A 27,114-nucleotide genomic window follows, 5' to 3' on the forward strand; every position below is an offset into this window, starting at 1 on the left:
TGTAAAACAGCTCATCCTTGCTGTGCAGCAGGAAAACACATGATGTTGTGAACCTGGTTTTTCTTGCAAATATCCTGGGACACTTGTTTAAGTGAAATCTTTGAAATACTGCCAAATTTTAAATAAAAGTCTGACAACTCGTAGAAAATAGTAGAAAGTTTGGTTCAAATGATTTTGTAAAGCCAACAACTTGATGTAAATTTCATCAGTAAGTCAACGTATGATTAGACTGCTGCAGCAAAACTATCCAATCAATTGAAGGTTTTTTACAAATCTTTACTAGGTGGATGCTGTACTAACTGCAATGTGGGCTGGAGCACAGTGTGGTGTGTGTATGGTTGCATCATCGTAGGGTGAAAGCTTTGTTCCTTCCTCTAACACCTTCTCACTAAACACACATCTCTTAGAGAAACAACGCTCCCTGTTGAAGCTAACTTGATTTGCACAAAATATAGACAACAGCTGTATAAAGAAATACTAGGATGCAGGTGTGCTCACAGGGAAGCCTCATCTCTGCAGTCCAGTTCATTTAGTTAGTACAAAGACCTCTTTAATCATTTATCTCAAGACAGCCGTAAGATAAACTACCCATACGTATTGACTGTGTGTGTGTGTGAATCTATATGCATGAATTATTTAAGGTCTAATCTATCAGTCCCACACAAACTGATCTATGAGTATAACAACCGGCATTGATAGCCATGTCCATGAACATCTATCAACATGTGTCAGGACCGAAATGAGAAAACTAAGGACAGACACACAGGACATCCAGAGTTTAATTTGTTCTCCAGAGGAGCACATATACACGATGCACCCAGAGCTGCTGACTCTGAGGAAGCGGAGGCAAAATTAATTATATTAGCCTGCTTTGTTTTGAGATTTTGACAAGATCTGCTTAACTTCACAAAAAGCAAAAGACATAAAAAGTTTGGCAACTCTGGAATAAAAAAAATGACTTCAGAAGAAAAGCATGCGTTGAGGACAGGACAAACAAAATGTATTTTATTCCAACAGGATTCTGATATTATATTATGTACAAGGAGAATAAGTTATGTGTACATATTTGCAAGAGAACATCTCCATAAATTGGTGCTTTTTGGCATAAACTTAACCCACCATGTTTAGAGAAAGAGAAGAAAAAGAGCCGAGCGTGACCTCACAGTCGAACAAGGAGGAGGAAGCATTATGCTATGGGAAGAGTTTTCTGGGCCGTGTGTAATTTCTTGCATCAGAACCACTTTGCATCAGTAAAAGCACTAAATTTGGATCATTGAAGTATTTTACCTATAAGATGAGCAGATAGACATTTTAACCTACATACAAGACTTCCTGTCTAACAAAATAAGAGCATGCTATGCCTGTTGGACATAGCCATGAATTTTGGCATCGTCGTTGACACAAATGGACTCAACAGAAACATCAATAATATTTCAAACAACAATGCGGTCTGTTCAGTAAAAGACTCATTTGTCACCATTGCTTAAAAGCCACATTCAGAAACGTAAACAGAGCAGTTGTGTAAGACAAACAGGTGAATGATTGGACTTTGGTCGAACAAAACGATTCTGGAAACCTGAAGCTGCCTGAATGATAAAATGAAACGAAACAATGCACATCTCATTTACTTACAGGTTATGATGTAGATGAAGAGAAGGACACACTGCACTGCAACTTAGCAAAACATAATGTGTGGTATTCCTGATAATGTAGCTAATAAACTCGTTATCCAAGAGCAGCTGTGGCGTTAAATCAATACATCGTTACTTGGAATGTTTTATATTCAAATCATCTAATTTCATTGTACTTTTATGTGTGAAATAAACCCACAAAGTTGGTAAAACAACAGACAAAGATCTATTACATCTATTTACAATCACTAATTTCTGCCTTCGTTGAGATTGGAGAAGTTATTTCACTAGAAAAAAAAAACATAAACCCAAAACATCGACTGAAGTTCATCAGATCATCAAGTTCCACCCAGTTTTTACATGTCCAACAGTTTGTGTTATGGTCACACAAGAGGAGAATTGTTTTGCTGCTATTTGATTTCAATCATCAGCTTCTGACTGGAACCACCTGATTTTTAGCAACCTAATGAGTGAACACTCCTGCTGACAGCATTCTTCAATATGGATACTGAGAAGATTCACCGGTAGCTATTTTCAGTGGCGTGTTTAAAATGAAGTCAGAAGAAGCACTTCGTTTTAACCAAACAAAATGTAAGAAACCATTAGAAAGAAAAAATTCAGCGACAGGGAGTGAGAGAGCAAGACTTTCAGCGGGTAATAGGAAGGCTGAACTAAAAGCAAATATACATTTCTATGAGCATGATTTGGAAATGTTGGCAGTTTCTTAGAAATCCTCAAGTAAGGTTAGGCTCTACATTCTCTAGGTCTAGGATATACACATGAAGTGCTGTTTAGGAAGGCAAAATACTAATACGTAATGGTAAACTTCTGAAGTATGTTATCGTTTTAGCAATAATGGGACACACCAATCTTTTTGGAGAAACTTTTGTATCATTCAATTGCATAATGTCACCTTTGCTCTCAACGTAAATAACTGGTTGCTCAAGGCATGAATGCTGCAAAAATCATAATTTCTGAATCTTGCTCTAAATCTTAAAGAAAAACCAGATTCAGCAAAAACTGCCACAAATGTCTAATGTCCATCTCTAGTTTCTGCCAATTAGAACTTACTTCTTCTGTGTTAATAGTGTGAAGAACATTTCCACTGTCCACAAATGCAAATTTATCGCTACTTACACTATGCCTCCAATGTTCAAAAAGAAAAGTGATAAAAATACAGGGGCACGTTGACACAACTCTCAAAACTTCAACAGACATAAAAGATGAAGGTCCACTTTTTCCACCTACAAGATGCCATCTTTCTGTGATTAAATACAACCAGTTTACAATGGAGATGAACTTACTCCGTTTACTTCAAGAATAGTTCTTGCCACTAGTATGGAAGAGGAGCAGCACAGGATGAAGGCTTCAGTATTGTGATTCTGTTTTAACAGGCATTAATAACAAGAAGGTTTAGGTGTTTTACTCATATCTCTGTCCATGGAAGTCAGGATGCAGATTCCAGCAAATGATCGAGCATCAACTATGTACATGTGCACATGAATCTTCTGGAAAGTCGGCACAGAGGAGAAGGGGTTTGCTCTGCTTTGGAGCGGATTCCAGCCGTCCTTCACGGTTTGTCCATCAGAGGATACATTCATCTGCGTCCCATGCGACCTCCTATTAGAGGATCTGCTCTGTGCTGGAGGCGGAGATGTCCAACAGCCTCCAGGCTGCGTTGGGGTTCAGCTCCTCCTGGTCTCGACACAGGGCCCACACGTGCATCATCCTCATCACTTTCCCCTGCGGGGGGGCAGAGGCATTTAATGTCAAACAGCAACATATGGTTAACTGTTTTCGATTTTCTTTCACCGTGTCTTCTGGTATAATGGGATGTAACATTTTGTAGTTCCAAATTAACTATCAACACCAAGCTCTGTTTCAAATTTGGAGCAAAATTGAAGTTCACTGACCGGATCGCCTTCCACAACGTCTCCTTTTGGGCTGCGGACCACCATGACGACCTGAGCCTGGAAGGTAATGATCAGCACCGGGCCCTGGTCCATCAGCTTACCCATTGCCAACTAAAACAGGCCACAAAATAAGAAGCTCACAGGAGGAACAGCTGATATAAAGTCATTCGGTTTCTCCGATGTTGGAGGTTCAACTTTTCAAACCTAACCCATGCTGCCATATATCAATTGAAGGGGATATGTCATTTCTGAGCACTGGAGTGAAATTGCTGGGATATTCACTCATTTGAAGGTCAGCTACCGTCTTACATATTCTGAACTTGTCTTTTCATCTGTGGTAGTGGTGTTTCTAACCCTATATGGATTTCATTTCCACATTCACCAGTCACTATGTTGATGAGGAGGATTAAGAAAGAGTGTTGAACTATACAAATTTGACTACTTTTGCAAGAAAATAAGGAGATACAGCACTGGATGTTGGAAAATCTCCATGGGTGTAAGTGACAGTATTGACTGATTGTAGCAGAACTTACGTCTATATTATCAATGTCGAGAATTTTGGACTGAAAGAGAAGACCTAGAGCCTTGGCCTGCTGGATGGGATGGGCCAGCTGTCTGTATGTCTGAGAGAAACAACAAAGGATGAAACACTTCACACATAATACTTCAAGTATTAAAAAGGTTTAGAAAAACCAAGTTGGAAAACACGTTAGACACATAACAGCAAAAACTGATTCATATTTGTTTGTTTAACCTAAAAATCACTTCCATCCTTATTATCCGGAGCATCGACTTTAAATTAATCAGAGCTTTAAAAAAATGATAAATGTTCATGTAGCTGCTGCATAACTCACAGCTTCATAGCACCAGTCCTTTAACACATCCAGCTCTCCACGGACCATAGCCTGCAAAGGACACAGTTCATGAGTGAGCAGTGGGAAAATGTATAAATCATCTCGATATTTACATTTAAACTCCAACTTGCTTTCTTTATCTTATTTTAACTCATTTTTTCCCTAACTGAGCCAGGTTGTATCAGGTAGTAAAGGAATGAAATACGACAGCGAACGGATAAAAGAAAAGAAGGATTTAAGAAACAAACGACAATCAAAAGCTGGTGGTTCCCATTACCTCCAGGATGTTCGGGATGATGTCTTTCTCACACTGCTTGAGGAAAGTGTCCTTGTCAAACTTGGGATCTATCTTCAGAATCTCTGTCAGCACTTCTGACATTTCTGTCTTCGAGAAAAGGCCACCTAGAAATGCACGTCAACGCCATCAGCAACACTGACAAAAAAACAGCACTGGCATCTTATAAATTAAATTTGTAGGTTGGAATATATAGAAACAAACAGTAGAAAGACAAGGTGGATATGATGGAGAGTTACCTAAAAAGTCAGTAACTCTGTCAGTCATGGCTCTGGATGCTCTGATGAGAGCATTGTCACTTTCATCATATTTCATCTTCATCTCAAAGAATCCTGAGAGCATAGGGAAAAAAATGAAAGAGATGGACTTTTCTTAGAAAAATTAAGTGTTTTTTTTAGATAATAAAGGCAGCAGTTGTAGTCATCAAAAATATCTTAAGTGTGCACCATTTTTCTGATTAGGCATGCGCTTATAAAGCTATCTGCTGCCCCCTGCTGTCTCCAACTGAGAAGGCACGTCTGCAGATTAAGCAGAAGGTCATTAAGGAGATTAGTAGTTTGTTTATTATTTGGAAGCAACTTACGGTTAAAGACCACATTATTGTCCTTGAAGTCTTTCCACTGCTGGTACCACTTTGAATCCTTATGCAGAACCACCCCCAGAGCTTCTCTACGTCATAAAAACAAACGTGGAATTTTTAATCACATGAAAACAAACTTCATAAAATACACACTTACTTATAAGCAAGTGGTGGAAACATAACAGGGAAACTGAAACTGGTTTACTGCTCAAAAATTAAAAGTCTTAAATGAGTAGAAGTGATTTAAAACCTAGACTGGACATTCTGGACGTATTCAAGGCTATTTAAGGCCTAAAGTTTTTGGGACATTTTGAGATATTGAAGAACCTTGTGATTTCACTGGCTTATATTGGCATTTCCTGAAGTAAACGGGAATCAATACAAATACAAGCCACACTTTCCAGATTTTCATCTGAAAAAAACAAACAAACACATTTTCCTTATGTTTCCTTATGTTTCACCTATATCCCAATAAAACATACATCCATATGTATTAACAGGATGAAATGTTTTTTAAAAAAAGCAACTAAATACATATTTTTGCAAAGACTTCATGCATTGGTATAAATGTAGAAAACAGTGATTTTTCTTTTTAGCAGCTACTTACTCATTGGCCTCAAACACTCTGCTGTCATTGTCTGGCCCTTTAAATGAAAAGTCACTTCTCATTCTAAGCTGAGCAGGAGCTCTGTAGGGGCCGGCGTCTCCGACATCTATCTCCTTCTTCATGGACTCAACGCTCTACAGAGGAAGCAGCGGTTTTAATGTTTTGAGCTGGGAAGCATGAAAGTTTATCAGCATGTTAAAGCACAGCTTTAGATTAAATCAGGAATAAAGGAAAACTAAACAAGCACTTCAGACGTATGTGGCAGGCAAGGATTGTTATCCATCTGCAACTGAGCTTAAAGCTGCTCCATTGCAAATTTAATTCAAATGTCACATTTTTAAAGAAGAGATTTAGAGAGATGTCTATTCTTCTGACCTGTGAGATGGCCTTGAAGGCGCTGGTCCGGCCCAGTTTCTCTCCACCCTTAGACACGGACTCTGCAGAGTGCATGGCTGTCCTCGCAGCCTCTTCCACGCCTTCTTTGATCTTCTTTCCTATATCCGTACGAGTCACCTCCTCTAGACCCTTAAGCACAAAAAACCCCCAATAAAAGATAGAATTCAAATAGATTGGTACTGAATAAATGTACAAATGTGGAAGCTGAATCCACAACATAGAATGAATCCTTCCGCAAAAGAAAAATCCAGTAACCACTCTTTAGTGCTTTTTGTTTAGATCCCATTAAACACCTCACCTCTTTGACAGTTTCTGACAGAGAGCCAAAGGTCTTCTTAAACACCTCAGAAGTCTTTACCGTCTCTGCCTCAATAGATTTCTAATGAAACAAAGAGTTTTTGCAGCATTCAGTCAAAGGGTTTTACCAACAATAATCAGTTTCAACGTAGACCCTCACACCAGAAGCCAGGCGACTTCCTTACATATTTCCTGCGGGCCTGCTGCAGGGCGTCGGATTCTTCCAGCTTCTTGGCCTCTTCCCTGAACTTCTTGATGTTTTCCCTCATCTCCTGGTTCTTACTGAACTCCTGACGAAGATTATCAACAAACTCCCCGAGAAAACCTTTCCGCCCTGAAGCATACCGGACCTGAACAAAGAAACAGAAAAACAGAAATCCAGAAATCTATAGGCATCCAAAACAAAAACAGTGTACAACCAAATATGCTAACTACAGATTATTTCAATAAAATCCCCAAAAGTGGGTCATATGAAAATAATTGTTGGTGTGCACCTGCACAGCTGCAGCCGGGCTCCTGTGTAACCTGTAGGCATCTCTTTTCCATGTGGCACTGAGCACAGAACGTGTGCAGAGACCCAAGGCATTCCTGCCAATGAGCTGCAATCAAAAAACAGCAGTAAGGTGAGGCAGGCCATATCAGCAACGGGTCCAAAACGTTTCTGTATAATTACTGATTCACAACAGAGTACAGGAGAAAGCAACGCCAACAGTTCAAGAGAAAATCTTGAAAGATTTTTGAGAAACATTCAACACATCATTCCTGAAACACCACTAATTTATTTCAAAATGTATAACTTCATTATGCATGATCCCACTGTTGATTTTACTCCCACCACAAACACTTTAACCTTACAGCAAACTGTCACACCGCAACAACAAACTTGAATTGATCATTTCCATTGTGCTTGATGAGGTGGATTAAGAAAGAGTGTTGAACTATACAAATTTGACTACTTTTGCAAGAAAATAAGGAGATACAGCACTGGATGTTGGAAAGGACAATATGAATGCGTCAAAAATAAAGCTGAACTCCTCATTTTATCAATAAAAATGTGAGGAATCTTCAGTCTCTGGGGTCGTGGTGTAGAATGTGTTTGAAACCTTTTTATTTCTCTGTTTCTCATTAGATTCTGCTATGGCAACAGTATTGTGTTGAACATGCAGCCGTTCTTGTTCTGCTCCAGCCTACACCACGGTTGAAAACTATTGATTTTTAACATACTCCCTTTCGAAACAGCCTAAAGCACAGGAACCAAATTTACAGAAAACCTAGCTTATGTTATTAAGCGGTAACAGATTTAACTGCTACGATTCTGATGCAACAAGGCCTTCTAACGGTCATAACGTACTCCAACAGATATCCATAAAACCCTGTTCTCGTGAATAAAGGTGACAAAACTGACTCAAACACACCGGAGTTAAACTCGTAATAAATTAGCGTTTCATGTGTGTGAGCTGTAATGAAGGACATGAATGGGGTCTAACCTCGTAACACCGACACACGGACGCTGCCATCTTGAAGTTCAACCAGGGAAGCACGTGCATCCTGGTGCGTCGTCACAGTCTGAACCGACGTTTCACCTGACCAATAGGAGGACGGGAAGTGAGCATGGGGCGGGGCCAAGTACATGACCCTGATTAAAGGGACGATCCTGGATCAAATTAAGACATGCTGCAACAATATACCCACCAGCTATTATGATGCACTTTTGGAGTTATTCTGAAAAAAAAGTAAGGAGGAAGACTGTTTTGAGGGGAAAAAAGGCGCAGAGAAAATACACCACAGTGTTAAACAATGCAGGCTGTGTAAACTCTGCTGTGTAAACTCAGCTAATAATAGAGAAAAAGTGTCTTTGATAGTAAGGCTCATTCCATTGGACACTATCCATAATTCTCTAAATGACAGTTTTATAAGATTTATTTGTTTTTATTTTTATTTTAGGCGATAATTTATCAAAACATTGTGCTTGATTAATTATTTGTTGCACTTACTATCCTATGAGGACATAACCCCCCCTACACATTCACATTTATGTTCTGCTTTAATTTGGTTGCATGAAAGTATCATATACTGATTTTATTTATTAGTTAGAGTACATGGTAATCATATAAATATATACATTTAAAAAAGAAGTATACTGAAACATGTCCAGCCAACTCTCAAAGTTGTTCTTCTCTAGAGACTCACTCTGTTTCCAGTCAGAGTGAGTGATTCAGTCAATATGGTCAAAAATCTTTTGACTGACTGCAAAAAAATAAAATAAAATAATAATAATAAATAAATAAATCAGCGGCAAGTACAGCAGCCACTGATTCTGAAATCCAAATTCAATTTGAAAGACCATCAGTGATTACACACAATTTCCCCATTATTTATGCACATAATCTGTAAACAACAATAATAATGACAAATAAATGTCCGACATTTTATTTAGTCTTTATCAGGAGACTGTTCACCTAATTGTGCACGTATTCTGAAATGTAAACGCGGTCTGAATGGTTTGTTTATTATAAGTTCACTCTGCGCACACGTCAGATTACGAAACGATCATGTCATAAAGTAAATAAAGTCATTTCAAAAAGGACTTCATTTGTTTTAAATAAATGACGTGTTTTGAACCAGACGAGCGACTGTTTCTGGTGGCGTGCTGCCGGTGAGGAGCGCCTCCCTTCGGGAGGAATTTGAACTGCAGGGACTCCTCCCCTCCCTCTGCAGAGAGTTGGGAGCTCTCTCCCCCTTCTCTGCGACCAGCTCTCGCCTTGACAGCCGACACTGGCGCAGAGTCTGAGCTCGGATCTTTACCTTATTTTTTCCTGGCATATATAGCGGTCATCCACACCCACGGCGTCCGCTCATCCTCTTCCGGAGACAAAGCGCTGGAGCGGCCTCGTCTAGAATGGGGAACCGAGACGACGAATACGATTTTTTGTTCAAAGGTAAAAAGAAATTACATTTTAAATAAATAAATAAATAAAGGGTAGCAAAGATGCACAGATTGGCTCCTTGCGCACCAGACAAAGCGGCGTTTAATGGCTGATTGTCAATTCTCTCCTTTTTGTCTCTGAGCTGCGCTGATGATAATCAGCTGTTATTACAACACGATGCTGTGACATTACAGATCCTGGAGTTGTATTTATTGGGTAATTAATGCGCACTACAGCTGTTTAAAAAAAAAAACTTTCATCGCCTCACAGATGAGGTCAGCAGACTTCTTGTTCAGCAACACTGGATGCTTTCTCCTGACTTCAGATGCATTCAGGCCTGCTGGCCTTCACCTCTCGCTGATCAATAACACTCGTTCCCCACATGAGGACTCACTGCGGATGCATCGGCGCAAAACTTCCTGCAATTTTCATTTCTGTCATTCTGACAGTCGTTAAGCCTGAAAAGGGGGAGAGGGGGGGACTAAGGGGGGCCACCGAGCCCGGGGGGCTCGGTGGCCCCCTCTTTGATCCTGATATCAGCTCCTGTGGCACATTAACATCCCGGGCTTGTGTGAGCCAGAGAGACCATTTAGACGTAACAAAGTATCCTCTGTGGGATGAATAGAGCATCTGCCGGAGGCGAGGAGCCTCCCCTCCCCTCTCTCTCCTCCCTCCTTGTGTTTTCTCCCCCTGGCCAAGCCTTATAACCCGTCCGAAACAGGAAGGGCAAGGCGGCCTGAGACCGTCGATTCAGGGTTTGATGGAGCGTGTTATCGGCTTCCTGCAGCCCCGGACCCACCGGCCGAAGCCGACGAGGAGAACAAAGTTGGGTTTCCTTTTGTGGAGGAAGTAGGGGGGGAAACAACAAGGCTCCACCTCTGCTGCTGCTGTATGAGAACCATCTGCTCAATAAGTTCCACTCATTAGACTGCAGCAGCACATGACAGTGGGTGAACAGAGACTGTTGATCATTTAAAATCATCTGTTTCCAGGATGTTCACGGGGAATCACCTTACACCGAGAAACTCCAATGTGTTTTATTGGGTTTTGAGTGATGGACGTTTAAAAAATCATGTTGCTGTTACCAGTACTGCAAGTCTGTCACAGGTTTGGACTCACCTCAAGTCGGATGAAGTTGCAGTCATTTCATTCATGACTGTCTTCTCTTTCCTGACAAACATCATCCAGCTAGAACCTACAACTCATGGTGAAGTGTTTGTTTTTGTTGTGGACCATGGCGTTCAGTTTCAGACCCATCGAACCAGAACATCCTCTTCCTCATTTCATGCCTGTCCCCTACATGGCTTGTACAAAATTACAAGCAGTATTTCTAAATTGCAAATGGCCTTCCTCTTGCCTCTCTTCCATTAATGCCAGCTTTGTGGGTAACACAATTATTAGGTGTCCTATAGATAGATTCTTCCACCTGAGTTGTGAATCTCTGCAGCTCATCCAGAGTTGCTACGGGTCTTTCGGCTGCTTCTCTACTTAAGGCTATTTGGTGACAACGGGGTTCTGTTCAGGCTGACGGGGTTCTGTTTAATAGGTTTGTAGTTGTGCCATGCTCTTTCCATTTTCATTGAAGGAAAGTGCAAACATTGAGATGTTATTTCTCTGAACTTCTCAACAGTTTTATCCCTGAGCTGCCTGCTGCTTTTCTTGGGTGTCATGATGCTGACTTGTTCATTAATGATCCTTAGAAAACCTCATGATAGAAAAACTGGTGGATTAGATTGATAGTAGGCCCAAAAGTGTGTCAATCCTTTTCATTTTCCTTAACAGCTTTTAGATGAAAGGGAAATGATCAGTGCGACTTTGTTTTGATCTGTCCCTCAAATGCTTCCAAAATACCCTGAAGTCTTTGGATGCAACATTCAAAAAAGTTAATGGGTTGTGAAGAACAGCTTTGCAAGGCACTGTGTTTTATACCATCGGGAATATCACAGGCTACATTTACTGATGCTTATCACTTTAGTTCATACTTGTAGAGTCTTAGACTGTAAGAATAAATAATGCCTGCTAAAGGAAAATCAAACCAAAAGTCAAGGAATTTCTTTATCCAGTGTTTTGTCTTCCTATTTGAAGTTCCCATTCATAAAAGTGCCTGGAGAGATCAGTATGACCCACTTCAGTGTTGATAGCAACGTTCAAAGTCCTCTTTGATTTAACAACACTGACTCATGCGCTCTTCTTTCCCTCCGTAGTCGTGTTAATTGGAGACTCAGGTGTTGGGAAGAGCAACCTGCTGTCCAGATTTACACGGAACGAGTTCAACCTCGAGAGCAAGAGCACCATCGGGGTGGAGTTCGCCACACGCAGCATCCAGGTGGACGGCAAGACGATAAAGGCTCAGATCTGGGATACGGCAGGACAGGAACGCTACAGAGCCATCACTTCGGCGTAAGTTTGTGTTTGCGCTGCGATTGCAAATCTTCCAGTCTTGCAGCACCTGCAGTGTGTGTGTGTGTGTGTGTGTGTGGAAGAGGAATATTTCACCATGGCAGTCACAGCAGACATATAACTCTGAGATCAGAATGAATCAACTAACTGGAATGGTTACTGACCCACACGAACAACCAGACAGGCTTTAAAAACTGCTTCTGGTTGCAGCAAGTATCTGATCACTGGCCAGCATGTGTACTTCTGCAAAAGGAGAAATTTTGTCAGTTTGCAGGTGCAGTTGGCGGCGTTTATTTGTATTAACACAATACCAAGGAGGAACAAAAGCAACAATGGATTTAGAGAAGCTGTTGTTGCCGTACATCAACCTGGGAAGCGCTACAAATCAAACAAAGGGAAGTCAGTGATTCTGCAGAAGATAAATGACGCACAAGCAGAGACAGTTCAGCAATTTCACCCTGAAAATTGCTGACCTTACATACGCTTTGAAAACCTAACAACACTATCCTTAATATGATTCTGGTCAACATTAAAAATGGCCTGTACATGGTCATGGTGGATGGAAATGTAATTGATCAAAGGTAATATGTTGGATGCAGCAAAAAGCCTAAGCAAGAGCTGGAGTTACTGGGAATGGTTTAGATAAATAGAAAAAAATAATCTATCGCAAAGTTGGTACAGGCATATACCAAAGAACATGGCAGAGTGCTTTATGTTTGCAAAAGCATCACCTGAGGTATCAGCACGACATCTAGGTAAATAGCACTACATTTAGTGTAGCAACATACGGCATACTGTAAGAGCTCAAACATGTAACACCAACAATGGTGGGTAGATGCTGATGTAGGCTTGTTATACGGACAACAGACCTGGACAATTTGCAGTCACATAGTCAGCCAAATGATTACATGACTTCAAAAATGAAAGTCCTCAAATCTCAATGAAACAAAGCCACATGACAAAAAGGATCAGACAGAATTTACCCACATTTTTATAAGCGGCGGATATAAAGAGTGACCTGCACCACCTCAGTCCTGTGAAAACAGAGGATGACAGTATGACAGTACTGCTGTCGACTTTTGAGGTTCACTTTTATATTCTGACTTAGTTTACGGTCAAGACAGATTATTAGATGGATTTATATGCTGTTTTTTCTGTTTCCATTTTATTCTCATGCAATATTTGGTTAGAACAAGACATTTTTAATGATTTTCTCCTGTGTTCAATCATAACAAAGAGTGTGTTATCCATCAATTTACTATCTAAGCCAGGTTATTCTTGGAGTAATGAGTTGACGCCAACTTCCAGCTGACTTTAACATTGTTCCCATTAACTCCTGGCAGCTTTGTCTGTCTGTCAATGGGTGAGCAGCAGGGCTGCTCACCTTTATGAGTGTGTTGAATATTTTCCCAACAGTGTGTTGAATATTTTCCCAATAGACTCCAGTGCATTCTACAAATGGAGAAACTGGAATACTGAAGTATGGATGAGTTCAGTTGGAAAAAAACACACATTCAATAACTGAAGCTTTGGCAAAACTCTATGAGATAAGGGGATCTGAGTCCATCAAATAAGTTGCTCTTTCTATCGACGGTGTTACAGATATTACAGAGGAGCCGTGGGAGCGCTGCTCGTGTACGACATAGCTAAACACCTGACCTATGAGAATGTGGAGCGCTGGCTGAAGGAGCTGAGAGACCACGCCGACAACAACATCGTCATCATGCTGGTCGGCAACAAGAGCGACCTGCGCCACCTCAGGGCTGTGCCCACAGACGAGGCGCGAGCCTTCGCAGGTAACTGAGCTGCCCGTCACTGTGACTGGGGAAACCGCTCGTCTCACTGGATGGTTCAAGTGGTAAAACGTCATGTGTTTGTGTGTGAACCCGCAGAGAAGAACAATCTGTCATTCATAGAAACCTCAGCGTTGGACTCAACAAACGTTGAAGAAGCCTTCAAGAATATTCTTACAGGTATGTTATAATCAGACTATAAATAGTAATAGGGTAATACAAGGAAAGGCAATGATGGAAATGTATATTTACTAGATCTATCTTATCAAAAGACGTTTGCAGTGGAAGACAACCTTAGACACATCAAACTAAGTAAACAACTTTCAGAATAAGATCCTGTTTTGTGTGTTGTTTTTTGTTCTCGTCCATTTCTCTGGACATTAAAGCATCAGCTCTGTAGTCAGTCAGTGTTGCTGTGCAGATGTATTTGCACACATTACTGCAGTAACCACTGTTTCAATAAATCCACTTTTTCTGGTCTGGTAAAAAAATAAATAAATAGCTGTACTAAGATTTTCCTCCTGGGTTAGAACGATTCTTCTGTATGTTAAAAAACTTTTCAAAGAACATTTTCATACAAAAGCTTCATGTATTCTGACTAAATTCTGGTTATTGTTTTCAGTCAATTTTAACATAGTTTATACTGTCAACAAAAGTTATTTTCTCATGTTACTGACTTCCACAAATAAGCCTCTATGATTCATGCATATATTTAAACTCAATTGCGACACACAGTGGCATATTAGTAATGGGAAAATGTGGGGGGAGCGGATAATTTTATTTTTAGTACGTTAGTAATCGTGAGTTAGCCTCTGATGCATTTACAGAACAACTATATTTATGCTAAAATGGGATTAAATTAAACACATGGTGATTATGTCTTATTTAAGGGTATTAGAGTGAAAGCAGCTGCTCATATCTACGCAGCAAACTTTACACATTTTTATTTGCAAAAAAGGGTTGAAAACTATGCATTATTTTCTTTCCACTTCACAGTTATCCCCTACTTTGTATTGGATAATTAAACCCCAGTAAAATGCATTAAAATGTGTGATTTTATTATTATGAAGAAGAGATAAATCTCAAGTAAAAATACATTTGCACTACATGGTGTAAGATGTAAATGTATTACCTTGTTGACAACTCTCTCCACTTGCTTTTAGTAAAATAGTCACCATTACATTCAGAAAAGCATTTCTGTCAGTCTTATGAACTTCTTGTTTTTATTTTCTTGACACATATAACATCATGTGGGAAATGTTAATATGAGCAACATGCAGTTTTATTTCTGAAGGTAAAAAGGAAACAAACAAGCCTGCACAGAATAAGGGTCACTTATTTAAAAAATGAGTTAACCGAGGTAACCTTTTTTTCAACCTTTAATCAAGAAGTCGCTTAAATCAGACCTAAACGAAACAAAAAGTTAAGTAAAAGATTTTTAAAAACATCAACTCAATATGGAGCCAGTCGAGACGAGATGACGAAGCAAGGCATTGATATATATATATATAGATATATCTATCTATATATATATATATATATATATATATATATATATATATATATATATATATATATATATATATATATATATATATATATCGGTTTGAAAAGGGTGACATTTACTGAAAATAATAAATATTCTGTGGAGAGACGAGACAAAAAGCTTTTTTTTTAAAGTTCCTATGACCAAAAAGATCGTAGGAACAGTCAAGCATGGTGGTGATAGTGAAATGGATGGTGGCTCAAGCACACTTACGTTAAGCAGAAAGAAAGGAATGAGCTTAAACAGCCCAAACTGTAAACAATTTGTATAAATGAAATGAAATGTGCAAAGATGAGTGTGCCAAAATCTTTCCACAGCAATAAAAAAAACAACTCACCGCTAATAGTCACTTAATGGCAGTTGTTGCTGCCAAGGGAAGTTCAATGCTGATGTTAAGGAGGCAATTACATTTTCCACATGGGAGGGACACTGGTTTAGACAGACTTTGTTCTCTTCATAAATGATATTATTACAAAACCGCTTTTTTTTGTTGTAAATGCTCAGCTCTGATATTAACAATTGTTTGATGATTACATGAGTACCACACACAAAAAAAAAAAATAAAAAAAAAACTTCTGTAAGTGGGAAAATACTTTTTCACACCACTGTATATTCAGACATGAAGGTGACACCTAAAGTCTGGCTCTGGAAGCACTGGGAATCCTGTTTCCCATCACCCTCAGATGTTACTGACACAACTCAAACCAGCTGGTCCAAATGTTCGTCACTGTATGATTCATTAGTTTACATTTTATCCATCTGCTGTAGGAAGCTGACTTTTAAACTTTGCATGCATGTAGCTTCCTCTTTCTGATCTAGTTTCCCTTTCCAGATTAGCTTTGTTTCACCGTAGGTGTCCTGAGGTTAGAAGAGGTGCAAGTGTGAACATAGTATGATCACTCTTCTAAAACATCACTGTTTTCTCTTTGTGAAAACAGAAATATACCGGATTGTATCACAGAAACAGATTGCGGAGCGATCTGCCCACGACGAGTCCCCAGGAAACAACGTGGTGGACATCAGCGTCCCTCCGACCACGGACGGCCAGAGGGGGAGCAAGCTGCAGTGCTGTCAGAACCTGTAACCCCGCTGGAAAACCGTCCTGCCTCACCTGGTCCGATTATTAACTGAAATCCACTAGTGTTGATGTGCTTTCGAATACGCTGGGCACGACGAGTCAGCGCTTGCACCTTTTGAATCAGCGAAGTCAGTTCTATTAAGCCACAAAACGATAGAAGAGTTTGATTTCAAGTAGTAATCTGACCCGGGTATGGTCAAAACATTGTGGCACAAAAACAGGACTGAAGGTACACCCTCCCCCCCTAGCAGCTACCCGTTAATTAACATGTCAGCGTAGCAGTGTAGCCTTGTCCCGAGACCCTGTAGGCCTAGACATCTCTCTGGTAGACTGTTGTTGGCACAAACTGAAGGCCTGGGTTTGAAACCCTGCCAGTTTCACTGGGATCAGCAGTCCTGTCTTTGGGCCTTTTCCTCCTTCAGTCATCATCTCAAAAAGTGGTTGTGACGCTGCTGACGCTTACTTTGTTTTTGTGTAAAATATATTTTGTTCCGTTTGTTTTGATAGCTTGTCTGCTCACATACATTATATTAATGCCATGGAAATAAATTTTACAATATTACTTCGCGGTGTTCTTTTTAAAGGAAAACAAACAAACAAACAAAAAGCAGCACAAACGTAGATGGTTAAAAATGTGGGAGGAACATCCTCATTTAAGTATTCAGCCTCACAACTCTAATTGAATTTGAAAAGTATTTCTGTGTTTACTTTTCCCTCAAACTTCATGCAGTTTTTTTAAACAGTCTGACAAGCCTAGTGAAGAAATAACCAAACAACTTGTTGTTTCTATGCAAGACCAATAAAAAAAATAGCTCGTTAAAAAGGAATAAAAATATCCAGGATACTGCCTAAGGTTTACTGTTGCCCAGTAAATGAAAAGCTCACTTTCACCCACACACCAGCTAAGTTTGAGTAGCAGAGAGTATTGAGTATTAGATTGTTCATAGACTTTTTTTATTTTATTTTTTTACCTTCACTGACAGTCGCCTTATATGGAAGCCCATTTCCGCCACTCTGTCAAAAAAATAATCTCATTATAATGAGATATCTCGGAACAATGAGGTAATATCTCATTATTTTCAGATAGTATCTCCTTGTTATGAGATAATTAATTTTATTTTTTTTTTAACAGAGTGGCGGAAACGGGCTTCCATAGCCTTGTGTTCTGAACAGCAGCTGTATAGTAACATTGTACAGAAATGTTTAAGGATGATTCCAAAGTAGAGAAATGAAAAATTCCCTTCTCAAACTCCCACACTGCCTGATTACAAGGTATCAACAGACCCAGTTGCTGGCACCCCTTGTGAAGTGTAAAACGCCTCCAAGCAATCTTTCACTGCAGTTGCACAATCGCACGCTTAACGAGCCCGAACTTTAATTTATGTGCATCTATATTCAATGGGGAATACATTTTATTTGCGTCTTTGATGAAGGAATTTAAGATTTTTCTTAAGAATGCGGATGCCCTCCTTAAGTTCAACAAAAAAATGTAAAATAAATGTTCAATTTTCTTTCAAAGGGAATTTTAGGGTGACAGAAAGTATGCCACTGTTATTATTCCCCAATATGAGTCTTTCCCCCCACTAAATAAATGTTCTTAAGTTAGTTTTTAGTGCTGCTGCAATTAAAAAAAATTAAAATTAATTCACGCAAACAAGCAAATCCCAGTTCACACGATGTCCAGGAGTCCCTCATGTTTTATTGCACAATAACCCAACTTTCCAGGGGGATGAAGCAGGAAGACTACAGTAACACAAAAATACTTTTAGTATACATTGATTGACATCTCATAGCACATTTCTCTTTTGCATTTTGCTGAGCCCCAAACTGGTCTCAAATCACATGTCTGCCATTTCCCCAATGCCTTCAATCTAAACATGATCGCTGTTATTTTTAAACTGGATTTCTTGTGGTTTATAAGACATCACCACAGACCGTTTGTATTCAGCTCAGCTCATAAGTGATGCATTTACACGTGGAGTGAGGCTATTTCCTAATGCACTTTTATGATAACAGAAGAGAAACATCATCCAATTAGAATGTAAAAGCTTTTCATGCCTTCAACACTTTTTCAGAGCGAGTTAGTGACGTTTTAGGAACTACGATTCCCAGGAGCCCCTCCCACCCCTCTTGACATGTGTGACTGATGCAACGCGTCTCCCTTTACTGACCAAGGAGGAGCATGGTTTAATATTCCCTCTACAGAAAGCAATGTAAAAGCTGTACCTGCAAACGTAAAAAGCTTCAGATTATAGACAGGGACAATGGTAGAGGTGACAGTCGCCCTCTACTTGTCAAACAAACAAACAAACACAAAAAAAAGGAGTATTCACAGCTAGACTTTGTCAATCTTCTTAGGTTCCTATCCATTTGCAGAACTACTGTTCGTCCACGGTTTAAAACCAGCTAAATACATTGTGCAGGGGGCATAATAGGGGAATTATAGGTAGTGAATATGTCTCTTATTATACTGTAGTAGCATGCTGAATCAGTTATATCCTGCTACATTAGCTTGTGTCTTAGTTTTTTATAAGTTTCTGCCACTGACATAAAATGTCAGGCTGGTTAGTGCATTCTCTGAGTGTCAGTTCGTTCACATCCCAGCACTGGTGAATACACAGTTTTTAATCTAACACCACTCTGTAATGAGTTCCTCCCAAACCCACTTTTGTGGGCTGCCAATAACGTAGTTTTGTTTTTGTTTTTTTCATTGTTGTTTTTTTTTAATCAAGTGCTGTAACAAAGAATCATGAGGAGAAAGCATCTCTTTCCCTTCGGGATCGTCCGTATGAAGTGCAAAAGTTCAGTATTACTATGATTAATCTTGTTTTTAGAGTGCTTGTGAGAGCTTGATTTGCATTATTTCCCTCGCCACTGCCCGGCACTCATACGATGGTCTCGTCAGTCATTTTCTTGGTCGACTTGGTCGGCACCGAACGCTGGGTGGTGTGCGCCCCCTTCATGTCGGGCATGAGCAGGCGAACCTTCTGATTGGTCCTCCTCCACTCCGAATACAACTGACAATGATACCGAAACGACACCTACAGGCCGGGCGACAAAGAAGACGGGGTTGGCCACAACAAACAGTGAAAGGCATGCCAATAAAATTGACAAAAAATGTTTGAGACGCAGCATGATGGATGTAACATAGAAAGAAAAATAAAGACTAATTTCTAAAAGTGAATTCATAGGTATGCTTTCCAAAGTTTCTCTTGGCTGCGTTTTATACACCCAGCTCAGTAGAGGTGAAGGAGAAATTTGGCTTCTGATCTCAGCAAGCTATGTGTTTCTGTTCAGACATGTAGATTCTCGAAAGCTCTGAATGATAAGATGCACATAAAGTCCTGATGTCCTTCCCACATCATGTTTTAAGAGTTTCTCACTTAAAAAAACTGGAGAACAATCTCTTCGGCAGGACAAACTTCAGCATAACCTGTTGGGATTTTATATAAAAAAAACAAAAAACAGCAACAACCAAAAACCCAAAGACAAAACAAAAAAATCAATATAAAGTAGATACTAATTGTAAAGTGAGTGAATTTGATTTCTAAATAAAAATCAAAAGCACTCTATCCACATACACTTAGAGCCCTTTAATCCAACAACCCTAAATAAAATCTATCACAAGAAAGAAATCAGCTAATGAGTAAATTCAGTTCATTTGTGTGTGATTTAACACTTTATAACAGGGGTCCCCAAAGTGGGTCCTCGAGGGCCGGCATCCTGCATGTTGTAGTTCTCTCCTTGGTGGTAGTGACAACATTTTCAGAACGTCAATGTTCTTCTTAGGCCTCTAACGAGCCATCATCTGATCCAGGCGTTAAATCAGGGAGAGAACTAAAACATGCAGGATGCCGGCCCTCGAGGACCCACTTTTGGTAACCCTGGTTTGCCACTGGTTTGTAACTTTTGAAAAACTGAAGAAATCCACAGTTCAAATTGGAAAATCTTTAGCAAAAAGTTGTGTGCGTAACACAACCAACACATGGAATGATCTGGTCAGATGAGAGTAAAAATCAAATAACCTGGCCCGTATTTAAAACATTACACATGGCAGAAAACTAACACTGAACAAAGGGGAAGGTTTTCTTCAGCAAAGACAAGAAAACTGGTCAGTATGGTTGACAAGATGAATGGAGCTAAATAAAAAGTAATCCCAGAGGAAAACGTCTTAGAGGCTGCAAGAGACTTGATGGCTGAACAGAGCCAAACCTCCACCGCGTTACCATGGAAAGATTTCAATTAAGGTAACTACACATTAGAAAAGCATAAGCTCAGAACTAAACACAATTAAAAGTCTGTGGAAGCAGATGTTTCCTGTCCAATCTGACTGAGCTTGAGCCATTTTGGAAAGAAGATTGTGAAAAATTTCGATCTGTACTGCAAGCTGCTTAGAGACAGATGCCAAAAGACTTAATTGCAACACCAAGTGGCTCTAGAAAGTACAGCCACAAGGGAGTTAAATACAAATGCATGCCTCACTTTTTGTACATGTACTTTTGTGAAAGGAACAAATCAATGAAATGTATTATTTTCTTTTTAATAAAATACAATTTAGCTTCTTGGCATCACGTAAAAAAAAAGTTTTGAAACATTTGTAAAGTACTGTTGACAAAATCTAGAAATTTGTTTTACTTTGTCATTCAGGGGACTTATTTCGCAACACTATTTTTTTCTCTTTTAATTTTTATTTGACCTTTATTCATACAGAATCACAAGATCTCATTTATAAGACACCTGTTTGATTTTTTTTTAACTAAGCTAATAAAATATGAGCTAACAGCAAGAGCAAGTTCCATAAAGATTTCTCTTTTTGTCCTTAACACCACAGAGTAAGAAAACGGCTGAGGTGATAATGATGGACAGTTCACCAGAGAATATAAACCACAGTGGCGAGTGAAAACCGTAGTTACCAGTGTCCAGAGGATGTAGATGGTGAAGAGGGCGATGGTTAGGGCAATAAGTCCAACAGCCTCCAGTCTGCTTTTCAGCTGCAGATGGTCCTGGGCCCCCCGGAGACACAACCACCCGGAGATAGCCGCCAGGGGCGTGATGAGAAGGAAGCAGGCCATGTCACACAGCAATGTGCGCTTCTCACTGCGAGGGCCGGGGTCCTTCAGCCACTGGACAGCAAAATGAAGAGCTTACTACTGCAATTCAAACATATCAGTCTATAACATATAAATCTAAAGGAAGAGCTTTGATGAATATATCGGTGTGATGTGAACCGGTCATTTTATAAAATATCTGTTCTCACTGTGAAGTCAACAAAGTACTGCAATGCTAATTAACAAATGAGACTATCTTCTAGTAAACACGGAAAACAAGATGTCAAACGTATCCATCGCCGCAATAAGTTCAGCCCCTCCTACCTGTGTCAATGGTTGTGGTCTCCTTTCAATGGTGAACTCTGTGTGACAAAGTTCACAGTAGCTGGTGTTAGAGGACGACAGCCACTTTTCCAGGCAGCTCTTGTGCACTTTTCCCAGAGTACCAGTGCAGTCGCAGGGCGAGAGCAGCGTCTCCCCTCCGGCTCCCTCATGACAGATCCGACACATCCCCACATCGCTGAGCGCCGACACACCACCGCATCGGAGGGGAAGGAAAAATTTATAATAACAATGTGAGCCACATGTCACTTATTTACAGGATACACTCTGGAGCCACATGCTAGTTTCACACTCACCTCTGCAAGCTCACAGCTTTGACGACGGTGGAGAGTGGGCGGCCATCTTTAGCTGTAACCTTGGCAACATACTGGGCCTGTGTAGTAGAATCAGACTCTTCTGCATGCTTAGAGGCATCGGGCTCAGTGTTCTCAGAATAATCGCAAAGGGATCCGGGGAGCTGGCAGCACCCTGACGAAGACATGGTTCATCTGGGGGTTGAAAGTGATGAAAATACTGGCAGAGGCCGGCGCTGGCTTCAAATGAAGAACTGATCCTGAACTGGATTTGAAAGATTCGATCCCTCAAACTTCTCTGATCCACCTACAGGGAAAAGTTCCCAGGACATTAACAGGATAAAAGCAGATGTCACATGATTATGTAAAAAAAAAAAAAAAAAGATTCTTGTGCCTTTTAGTCATTTCTTCACTCACACTTCTCAGAGTGCCATTAATTTTAGGTTTTGAATTGGAAACATTATTTTGCGAGGATGGCATTATTTTACAATTTCAATATTGAAAAAAGTAGAAAACAGAAATTAGGTGATTAAGTTTGAATTTAATGTGATTTTCCTCTAATCTACACAGAACCTAAATTTCAGAAGCAGTTCATCTCAAACTTACTCATACCCCTAGAGTAAGATTTAAATTCAGTTCAGTTTATCTATTTTGCACCAATTCACGTTATCTCCATGCACTTCACTAAACACGAATCAATTAATAATTCAAGGTCTGAAAACCAGGGCTTCCCCCAGGCTTTTCTAAGCCTTGCATCTCCACCAGGCTTAGCATTGCTTATTTATTTAAGTGTTTTTAAATATTTTAACACTTTATAGTTGGTGTTCAGATATTAATCTTCCAATTTTCCAATAACACAATTATAAAGTGATATGCAATAATCTTTATTCAAACATTTGTTAACACAAAAAAAGCCAAGATGAATGACTGCTGAGCGCCCAACCGCAGAGTTTAGCAAGTTTTCTGGGTTAAACTTTGTGAAAACAATAGGAAAGCCCACTACTGGTTAAAAAAATAAAATAAAAAAAATAAATAAAAAATTATAATAAAAAAAAATATTTGCTGTAAAATCCATACATTTTCCTGCATTAGTATATACAAGGTAAAACTGAAATCCATAAGTCTGTAGATATCTACATTTTATGTGTTCCTTGGGGGGAAAAAACTCATAAATGCTTTTGAAGGCACAGAATTCTGTATCAAATATTATTTTCTTTCAAATTAACACCAGTAATAGTTAAATCCAAAAAAAGCCATTGCTCATGCATTTTTTAAATTAACATCTAATGCAGTCTGAGCAGTCAGGAAACTGGATCCAACATGCATTTCTGTTTTTTTTTTTTACTTTTAAGGAAAAGTCTTTAAGATGATCAATAAAAAAGACGAATTCATAGAAACCCTTGCGCATTTAAAAAATGAGTTTGACTGCGAGTTAAAAAAAGAAGCTAGAATAAAATTAAAACCATCGCCCCACAAAAAACAAAAAAAAAAAACAAAAAAAAAAAAAACAGAAACAATCCAAGAATCAGAAGGAGAGTGAATGTGGGCTATCTGGCTTTAAGATCTATTAATGCCTTCACCCACATAAGGAATGTTTGACAGTGTAGTGGGAGTGTTTGTTTTTCAACTGAGTTCCTGAGGTCTGGGTGTCCAAAACAACATGTAAACCTGTCATTTATCTCCAATATGTTCAAATCACATTCTTAAAATGCTGTAGGAATCGAACAAGTGAACAATCAACCACAATTCATGATAAACTAACCAGGACTGCAGGCTTTACTTCAGTTCAATGCGACATACTAAGATTAAAAAGACCCCATTAAGCTTCATCAACACACTAAAAGGCGAGGAAAAAATAAACCAGAGCGATTAGTATTGGCATTTAGAGTTTATATTACGCGGTTGGTCGTAATAAATAAATAAATAACACACCCATCGTTAATTATGCTCAACTGACAGCAGCTTTGGTGTGTAATAACCGATAAGAATATAAGTATTTAAAAGCGACCAAACCTGACGCCTTTATTTGGGTAGTTGTTTACAGTAGAGCAAATACGTTATGTGGCTGTCAAAAAAATGATGCTACTAAGGTGGAAAATATGATTTTACTGTAAATGTACTCACCCGACGGCCTGCCTTTTCTTCGATTGGCCTTGAGCTAACTGGACAGCCCTAGCTACGATTTATGACTGTGAAGCCTGAGCAAAAGCTGCCATTACGAGCGGGTACAGACGACGACCACATGCAGTGTACCCTCCCCATGACAGGCAGTTCGGGCCACTGGATTGGATTTGATAAGAAAATGAAGAATAAAATCCACCCGATTCTGCCAGAATCGCTAGACACAGCTAACCGGGCTAGCTGGCTAGCAACGGGCAAGCCTCGGCATCCCTCAGCTGTGCAACTGGTCATGTGACCCCGTGCTGCCTTCACTGTCATTTGTGATGTCGGAAAGATGAAGATAGTAAGTCAGTCAATGGCACATGAAAGGAACTCAGTTCAATAAGAATGCTGCAGCATCCTGCTTTTTTATTTTAGTATTTTCATGAATGTAGATTGCTATTGTCATAAACTGTATCAACGTACGAAGAGTAAAACATGCCTGTTTTATTCGTCTTTGAAATGAGCAATAATGTAAGGAACTAAAAAAGCTTTAACATCAACAGTGTAGAAGTAAGGAGCCCGTTTGCTGATATCAGAGGGGAAAAAAGATAAATTGTCGCCACAAGTTGTTTAATTTGTGTGCACCAATTACTCAGGGGAGAAAGTAAGGGAATTTTATCTCTATAGCACAGTTTCAGCAACAAGGCTCAAAGTGCTTTCCTTGAATTACAAGGAAATACAAACAAACCAACAAACCAAAAGAAAGACAAAAAGGTAAAAGTGTAGAACTTATTGGCCCCCCTTGTTTAATAAGAATAAGTAGTCCGTACTTTATAAACTTGTAGGGGTTTCTCTGGATTCTTGATCAAATTAAATGAGTAGTGTTGGAAATATTAGTTTAATTATGATAGTTTTCAACAATGTTTGATTTTAACGCATGTTGAAATATTAGATTGATCATGATTGTTTTGAGTAGGCCTCAATTTAGGTTCAATTTATTCTTAACCTAAATTTAACCTAAATTTTTATCAATATATATAACAATCAGTAGAACATTTTTCTTAGATATACTGAGCACGAGTTGATTAATTTTAGTCTAATCAGTATATATATATTTTTTTACATTAGATCAGAGACTTAATAGTAAGTCATTTGAAATTTGAAGTCTTCCTGTTAAAGGGAAATGTTTTCTCCCTCGTCGCCACATTCATCCTCAGTGTCTATGGTGGTGAATGATAGTTGAGAATTTAAGGCCTTCTCAACACCACATGGCACATGGACCAGAAAGATATGGAAGCTGATCAACAGTTTTTATTGAGATGGAACAACAAGCCTGAAGACAACAGATGACCTCGGACTGTGAAAGGTAGGAGTGTGAATACAATGGCAGGAAATGTGGTTTAGTACTTCCGGTGGCCACTCCTCCAGTCATCGGATGAGTTAAAGGAATTTAGTGACAAGGGAGTACAATGGAAGGGCCGATCCATTCATGTTCTCACAATTTGTTAAAATGAAAATGAATAAAACCAGAAAATCCTGGAAGTTTGTCTTTGAATGTGGAGATTCGACATGAAGGTTCCTTTGAGATGACAAAAAAAGAGACAATATTAAACATCGGGGATGATGTTATCTCCAATGTTTACTCCAATGCTTTGTTTACTGTATCTGGAATGTTTTATTTTATCTCCAATGTTTAACGCAAAAGGAAACTTTTCTGGAGATGAAATTTGACATCTGATAAACATTGGCAATAATCTTAAACATTAAGGATAATGTTAAGCATTATCCGTTAATATATCAGGATTTTAGTTTTATTTTATTTTTTCTCTGTCACCTGACAGGTTCTGTGAGAAGTGTTCAATTTATTCAGAACGTTTTTTCCACTGCAAAACCACTAGGGGGGAGCAATCAGTCAGGCTTTGTGAATGAACAGTGGCATTGATTAACATGGTGCTTTTCCATTCTATATAGCCTTATTCAATAAATTTAAATATTCTTTCCGATTTGGCTCAATAGTCATATTAAAAGTATCTTTTGGAGGTAACATCCTTTCGGTATTAAACATACTTTTCATCCTGTTTCTTTTCTTTTTTTTTATACTCTGAGCATGACATAATCATAGTACAAAATAAAACATAAATACATACAAGATTTTTAATTTTAATTTTAATGACATAAAATTGAGATTATTTAATTTTAAGGCTTCTAGAAACCCTTGGAAAACCCCGTACAAGAATAATGCAAATACACCTTATGAGTACTGAGATATATTCGGTTCATTTTAGGTAAATGATTTTTGACCACTGCGACAGACGGGCGACCTGTCCAGGGTGACCCCGCCTCTCGCCGAGAATGTAGTCCACCAGGGACAAGGGTAAACAGAAAATGGATGGATGGACGGATTTTTGACCATCCATGTCTTACAAAAATACCTTGTTGTATAATAGTGTCTATTTTTACCATGTCATTGTTTCTATTTCTGTCACTTTTGGATTCTCTGATCTCAAACACAGAAAACGAATGAGTTTGTTTTTGGTAAGTTTAACCTCTGCAAACACACACACGTACACACACACACACACACACACACACAAATGAACAGCATTATGGGAAATTGCGAATGCCCCTCCTAGCATGCCTCTCATTAGTTAGTTCACCTATCTATTGAGTCAAAGTCCAACACAAATCATGAGATGCTCTACCTCCACATGCGTGGGATATCACGGGACTTGTGTTAGTGAACTTTAACTGGGACCACCAGAGAAATGCACTGGCAAATCATTAACACAGCATAGTCTGGCTATTGTATTGGCTCAGCAGGATTTGAACTTGTAAGAATACTACTGTTAATAATAATATACACATGAATCCCATTAAAGGAAATGTGATCAAATGTATTTCGTTCTGGGTTGTTGTTGAGTTCTTTGTAAATGTCACAAAAAAATATATCAGTAACTTTCAAAGAATCAGAGAAGACCTTTGATTACATGGTCATGACAATGATGTACTTT

General features: G+C 39.1%; 3 protein-coding genes across 3 annotated transcripts; 1 reads left to right on the forward strand and 2 right to left on the reverse strand.

Moving 5' to 3' along the window:
• Positions 1-978: 978 nt before the first annotated feature.
• Positions 979-8,142, reverse strand: LOC129362199 (mitochondrial import inner membrane translocase subunit TIM44-like). Its single transcript, XM_055033610.1, has 13 exons — positions 8,061-8,142; positions 7,068-7,172; positions 6,759-6,923; positions 6,575-6,655; positions 6,256-6,405; positions 5,881-6,014; positions 5,277-5,362; positions 4,933-5,025; positions 4,676-4,800; positions 4,399-4,449; positions 4,078-4,167; positions 3,545-3,655; positions 979-3,374 (listed from the first exon to the last, which is right to left on the reverse strand). Exons 1-13 carry the CDS (start codon positions 8,118-8,120, stop codon positions 3,255-3,257), a joined length of 1,371 nt encoding a protein of 456 aa, XP_054889585.1. The 5' UTR covers positions 8,121-8,142; the 3' UTR covers positions 979-3,254.
• A 1,139-nt stretch (positions 8,143-9,281) lies between these two features.
• LOC129362240 (ras-related protein Rab-11B) lies at positions 9,282-16,879 on the forward strand. Its single transcript, XM_055033679.1, has 5 exons — positions 9,282-9,512; positions 11,705-11,900; positions 13,503-13,696; positions 13,793-13,873; positions 16,178-16,879. Exons 1-5 carry the CDS (start codon positions 9,473-9,475, stop codon positions 16,321-16,323), a joined length of 657 nt encoding a protein of 218 aa, XP_054889654.1. The 5' UTR covers positions 9,282-9,472; the 3' UTR covers positions 16,324-16,879.
• Positions 16,880-17,996: 1,117 nt separating this feature from the next.
• On the reverse strand, positions 17,997-24,417 carry LOC129362295 (E3 ubiquitin-protein ligase MARCHF2-like). Its single transcript, XM_055033747.1, has 5 exons — positions 24,125-24,417; positions 22,004-22,307; positions 21,690-21,885; positions 21,231-21,440; positions 17,997-19,358 (listed from the first exon to the last, which is right to left on the reverse strand). The coding sequence occupies exons 2-5, from the start codon at positions 22,186-22,188 to the stop codon at positions 19,203-19,205; spliced, it is 747 nt and encodes a 248-aa protein (XP_054889722.1). The 5' UTR covers positions 22,189-22,307; positions 24,125-24,417; the 3' UTR covers positions 17,997-19,202.
• Between the last annotated feature and the right edge of the window lie 2,697 nt (positions 24,418-27,114).

This window comes from Poeciliopsis prolifica, unplaced genomic scaffold, assembly GCF_027474105.1.
Source record: "Poeciliopsis prolifica strain line A6 unplaced genomic scaffold, Auburn_PproV2 SCAFFOLD008, whole genome shotgun sequence".
Taxonomy (NCBI): domain Eukaryota; kingdom Metazoa; phylum Chordata; class Actinopteri; order Cyprinodontiformes; family Poeciliidae; genus Poeciliopsis; species Poeciliopsis prolifica.

What these genes read in the sequence shown, in the direction of transcription:
- LOC129362199 (XM_055033610.1), bottom strand. Translation starts at nt 8,120, where the DNA reads ATGCACGTGCTTCCCTGGTTGAACTTCAAGATGGCAGCGTCCGTGTGT. An exon ending in CCGTGTGTCGGTGTTACGAG is followed by an intron (nt 7,173 to 8,060) that starts GTTAGACCCCAT and finishes TTTTGATTGCAG; the next exon opens with CTCATTGGCAGGAATGCCTT. An exon ending in TCGACATTGATAATATAGAC is followed by an intron (nt 3,656 to 4,077) that starts GTAAGTTCTGCT and finishes GGCCTGTTTTAG; the next exon opens with TTGGCAATGGGTAAGCTGAT.
- LOC129362240 (XM_055033679.1), top strand. Translation starts at nt 9,473, where the DNA reads ATGGGGAACCGAGACGACGAATACGATTTTTTGTTCAAAG. An exon ending in ATACGATTTTTTGTTCAAAG is followed by an intron (nt 9,513 to 11,704) that starts GTAAAAAGAAAT and finishes TTCCCTCCGTAG; the next exon opens with TCGTGTTAATTGGAGACTCA. An exon ending in CTTCAAGAATATTCTTACAG is followed by an intron (nt 13,874 to 16,177) that starts GTATGTTATAAT and finishes TTGTGAAAACAG; the next exon opens with AAATATACCGGATTGTATCA.
- LOC129362295 (XM_055033747.1), bottom strand. Translation starts at nt 22,188, where the DNA reads ATGTCTTCGTCAGGGTGCTGCCAGCTCCCCGGATCCCTTTGCGATTAT. An exon ending in AAAGCTGTGAGCTTGCAGAG is followed by an intron (nt 21,886 to 22,003) that starts GTGAGTGTGAAA and finishes GTCGGCGCTCAG; the next exon opens with CGATGTGGGGATGTGTCGGA. An exon ending in GACCACAACCATTGACACAG is followed by an intron (nt 21,441 to 21,689) that starts GTAGGAGGGGCT and finishes TTTGCTGTCCAG; the next exon opens with TGGCTGAAGGACCCCGGCCC.